General features: G+C 37.3%; 1 protein-coding gene across 1 annotated transcript in view; it reads right to left on the reverse strand.

Annotated features, from left to right (window-relative positions):
- The window catches only part of ttc39b (tetratricopeptide repeat domain 39B), a 34906-nt gene that overhangs the window by 18193 nt on the left and 11713 nt on the right, over window positions 1-5000 (reverse strand). The window contains exons 4-10 of the mRNA XM_084428539.1: window positions 4578-4709; window positions 4426-4502; window positions 4098-4165; window positions 2902-2966; window positions 2010-2115; window positions 1825-1890; window positions 427-535 (exon numbers count right to left, since the gene is read on the reverse strand). Coding sequence (XP_084284665.1) covers window positions 427-535; window positions 1825-1890; window positions 2010-2115; window positions 2902-2966; window positions 4098-4165; window positions 4426-4502; window positions 4578-4709 — 623 coding nt within the window. The remainder of the gene's footprint in view (window positions 1-426; window positions 536-1824; window positions 1891-2009; window positions 2116-2901; window positions 2967-4097; window positions 4166-4425; window positions 4503-4577; window positions 4710-5000) is intronic.

Here is a 5000-nt window from a genome sequence, read left to right on the forward strand (position 1 = left end):
AAAACTATACAGACATTTAAAACATATATAAATCAGGGTTATTATTGTCAAAATAAGACAGAGTGTGTTTAAATTAAATTAAAATTAAGATGAAAAAAACTAAACAAAAAACTAAACTAAAAATAGAAATGTTGAGTTGGCAATTATGGTGGATTATGGATTATGGTGTGGGGTTGTTTGGGGGAGGGGGGGGGGGGTTATGGTGTGGGGTTGTTTGGTGGAGGGGGGGTTATGGTGTGGGGCTGTTTGGGGGAGGGGGGGTTATGGTATTAAGAATGGGATGTCATTAAAGTTCATGTGCATGTAAAGGCAGACGTCCCAAAACGTTTGGCACCATAGTGTATATAAATATATATCTAGCTGATTTTAGATTCCATCTGATGGCCAGTTTTCCTCTGTAACCAAAAGTGTTTCAGCGCTGGTTACCGAGTATCAGAGAGACGTAAGTGTGGTAGAAGAGCAGCGTCAGCACACACAGGACTGATCTGAGACTGTGACCACCGGCGCCGTCCCGCAGCTGAGACAGACCGAACTCCTGCCGGAGAGAAACAGCAGCCGTTAGCGTGTGTGTGTGTGTGTGTGTGTAGATTACATTAGAGGTCGACCGTTTGATTGGCCGATCAGTGAGCACAGACACCAGATTGCTGCGTCTCACAGCGAGCGAATAGTAAACTCTTTCATGTCTTCCTGAGCATAAACGGACATATTCACGAGTTTGTACACTATATCGATATGTTTTTAATAAACAATATGGAATGAGACAATACTGTAGTTTGATATGAGCTGGTGCGGGGGAAGTGCATTATCCAATTCGTCCTAAACATGAGACAAGCTTTATATTAAAATAGCCCGTGAGATGTGCTGGCGTGCTTAATGAGTTTGAGATGTGGTGTCTCCTCCTATTCTCCATCTGTAAATGTTAGAAACTCGTTAGAAACTTCATTTCCATGAACGAGCGTCACCGCGCGCATGCGCACAAACAGACGGAGCACAACAGAATATGAGCGCAATAATTCTAACAAAAATATACATATTGCTAAAATATTTTTTGTTGAACAATAAATGTGCAATATGTAGAAATTACACTGGGAAAAATGCTTTTCTTAGTGTTTTTGTCTTGTTTCCAGTCCAAATATCAAACATTTCTTAAATCAAGATGCATTTACTAGATGAGTAAAATTACATTTTCTGGGGGAATTAATCAAAATGAAGTGAGTTGATGCTTAAAACAAGCAAAATGATCTGCCAATGGGGTCAGAAAGATAATGTTGAATTAAGATTATTTTTCTGACCCCATTGGCAGATCATTTTGCTTGTTTTTAAGCATCAACTCACTTCATTTTGATTAATTCCCCCAGAAAACAAGACTTAATATCTTATATCATTTTACTCATCTAGAAAATGCATCTTGATTTAAGAGTTTTTAGATATTTGGACTGGAAACAAGACAGAAACACTGAGTAAGAAAAGCGTTATTTGTAGTGTAGACCTACAAGTAAGTTGTTACATATTACCTATTCTTATTAGATTATTTATTTTATTTATTTTTTTTCACCACATTTTTTTTTTGAAAGACTAGATTTTTTTATGACCTGTTTTGTGCATTTATTATTTCACTAAAAAATCGTCATCATATATCGGCCATCGGCCAGAGAAAAACCCGCATCGGTCGACCTCTAGTTCACATCTTCAATAAAACATCTGTATTTGGTTTAAGGTGTGACGTTTCAAGTGCTTCGAAACTGTGGATCATTTTGCAACGCAATTGGTGGGTTTGATTCAAAGTTCCGGAAAGCTTAATCTCTTCCTCCACTGGTTACTCACTCGGTTCCCTGAGAAGCCGATGAACTCCAGCAGTCGCAGGATTCGTGCCGGCAGTAAAGACAGCATCTGACACACACAGAGGGTCAGAGGTCAAGCATCACTTCAAGAGCGATTTACTAGTCTAGTTTATCCACATGCACAATGACTCTCAGGGTCATTCTGCACTTCCTGTCTCATTAACTGACCAGGTTGAAGGAGCCAATCCCCAGCTTGACTCCGCCCTCAAACTGTCTGAAGGCCTCGCTGTCTCCGCCCACTCCCTGAGGCAAGTTCGACACATTCTGGCAGTCCCTAAACACACACACACACACACACACACGCACACACACACACACACACACACACACACCAGTTAGATGATAATAATAATAATAATATCCATAAAAATATTAGATTATACATATATATATATATAAATTAAGCATATATATATATAATATACAAACACACACACACACACACATATATATATATATATACACACAGTATATGAGATGTATATGTTCTAATGTATTTTATCTCAATTTGTGCTAAATTGATTATTTAATGAAAAGTTGTTCACAAAAAAATATAATATAATATAATTTATTATATTAAATTGCCATATATTAGTATACATTCTATTATTTTAAATTTTATTAAATATTATTAGATAAATGTCATGATCATTTGTTAACAAACCAGTACTTCAGTGAGCTCACTGTTTCTGCCTTCAAATTAATACATTTTTCGCTAACTGTGATTTGTGCATTTCTGAAATACACTCTAATATCTCCTCTGATATCAGATCTGTGTGTGTGTGTGTGTGTGTGTGGACTCATGCGCTCGCTGTAAAGCTGCTGTGAAACGGTGTGTGTTGTGAAAGCGCTATACAAATAAATGTGTGCAGAATTGAATTTTTTATATAATATAATATATTATATTAAAATATAATAATATATAACGGTTGCTTACATGCAATAATTGAAAAAACTGTTTATAATATAAATACAATATTTGTACAGCTTTCATGCAGTATATTATATCATATTTTAATACAGGAAACAATCATCCACTAACTGTTGATTTCAGACTCACTTGTAAATTTGATAACTTGTGCGTACTTTGATTCCTCCTTTAATAAAACTGATCATGTTTTCATCCTGAAATAAATAGAAGGCAGTGATGAATGTGATATTTGTCTTATATTTCATATTTATCTTAATATTATAGAAGCTTGTTTCCACAAAAAAAAACTAGAAAGGGTAACTGTGACTTTTTATCTACAAATTCAGACTTTTTTTCTCTGGTGGAAACAAACTTCCATAAATCTTGATTTATTATTGCAATATATTATTTATTCCTCTGGCAAATATTTTGTTGTTAATATTACTTTACTTCTCTGCATAAACATGATTTTCTTATAACTCAATACGTTTGTTGTGTTTTCCAGTGAAGCATCTAAAGAGAAGAAACACTGAGCAAAGAGTTTCTCTTGTTTCAAGCATAAACTTCACTAAAATGTATTAGATTTATGCTTGAAACAAGATTATTTGCCAAGCAGGAATATTACTGTTAAACATAAAACAACAAAACATTTCCATAACTTGAAATAAAATACAACATAAAAAACTTTAAGCTAGTTAAAATATTAACAACTTCTATAATAGTATTTCACTGATATTATGATGACTGAAACACATAGAAGACACATTCTTAGGTTTTATATTTTAGGCATGGTTTAGTAATATGAACAGCCGTTCACATGGCACATGCAGATGTTATTTTGCTAACACTTTACAATAAGGGTCATTAGTTAACATTAATTAAATGTATTAACTAACATGAACTAACCATGAGCAATCCATTCGTTACTGTATTTGTTAATCTTTGTTAACGTTAGTTAATAAAAATACAGTCATTCATTGTTAGTTCATGTTAGTTCACAGTGCATTAACTAATGTTAACAAGATTTTAATAATGCATTAGTAAATGTTGAAATTAACATTAACAAAGATTAATGAATGCTGTATGTGCACTTCATTATTAGTTCATGCTGATTAATGTAGTTAACTAATGTTAACTAACGAACCTTATTGTAAAGTGTTACCGTTATTGTTTGTGTGTATTTTGTTTTCTTTCATTGGTTTGTGTGCGAGTGTGTGTTTTTGCTGTAACGTGTTCAGGTTGGACTGCTAGTGAAGTATCGTATCGTACTCTAAAACAAAACTGTGGCCAAGTTATTAGTCAAGCCGATGTAAACACAATGGACTGAAGTGAAACGGTTCACTGACCTGTACAAATGTTAGTGTGGCTTTCTGCAGCAAACACTCAGCGTAGCAGATCTCCGCATGCATCTCCTCTGCACACACACACACACACACACACACGAGTAAGAACTGACTGACAACATTGTGCCAAGTGTAAAGTTTGGTGGAGGGGGGAGGGGGGTTATGGTGTGGGGTTGATTTTCAGGGGTTTCAACTCCATATTTAACCCTACGGATTAAGAATGGGAGTCATTAAAGTTCATGTGCACACACAAACGCATTCAGAGCCGTACAGTGTCCCACACACTCACACTCACTCACACACACACACACACACACACACACACGGTTACCGTCTCTCAGGCTGTCTGACGGCTGTTTGGACAACAGGCTGGAAATGGACCCGACCACTGAGTTTCTCTTCCTGAACCTGCAGACAGAAGAACATCAGAACATCAGAGTCCAGAAGCTTCAGAACAACATGAGAAGAGTGTGTGAGCCGCACCTCTGGCAGGTCTGTAAGGCATCTTTGATGGTGGCCATTCCAGTCTGGATGTCTTTGTGCTCGAAGGTCATGGTGGCCTGCATAGCCATAATACTGCTGTAGCCCAGCGCGTGATACATGCTGTCCTTAGACCTACACACACACACACACACACACACACACACACTTCAGCAAGTTAAACCTTGTAATTGTGCAAATGTCCACCTTCAACTCGAGCTTCACACACTCGCTCACTTGCACACTCGCTCACTTGCACACTCGCTCACTTGCACACTCACTCGCACATTCCTCACTCACTCACTCGCTCGCTCACTCACTCACTCACTCGCACACCCACTCCCTCACTCACTCACTCGCTCACTCACTCACTCGCTCACTCGCTCGCTCACTCCCTCACTCACACACCGATTCCCTCACTCGCAC

Source organism: Rutilus rutilus (genome assembly GCF_951802725.1).
Source record: "Rutilus rutilus genome assembly, chromosome: 13".
Lineage (NCBI taxonomy): Eukaryota > Metazoa > Chordata > Actinopteri > Cypriniformes > Leuciscidae > Rutilus > Rutilus rutilus.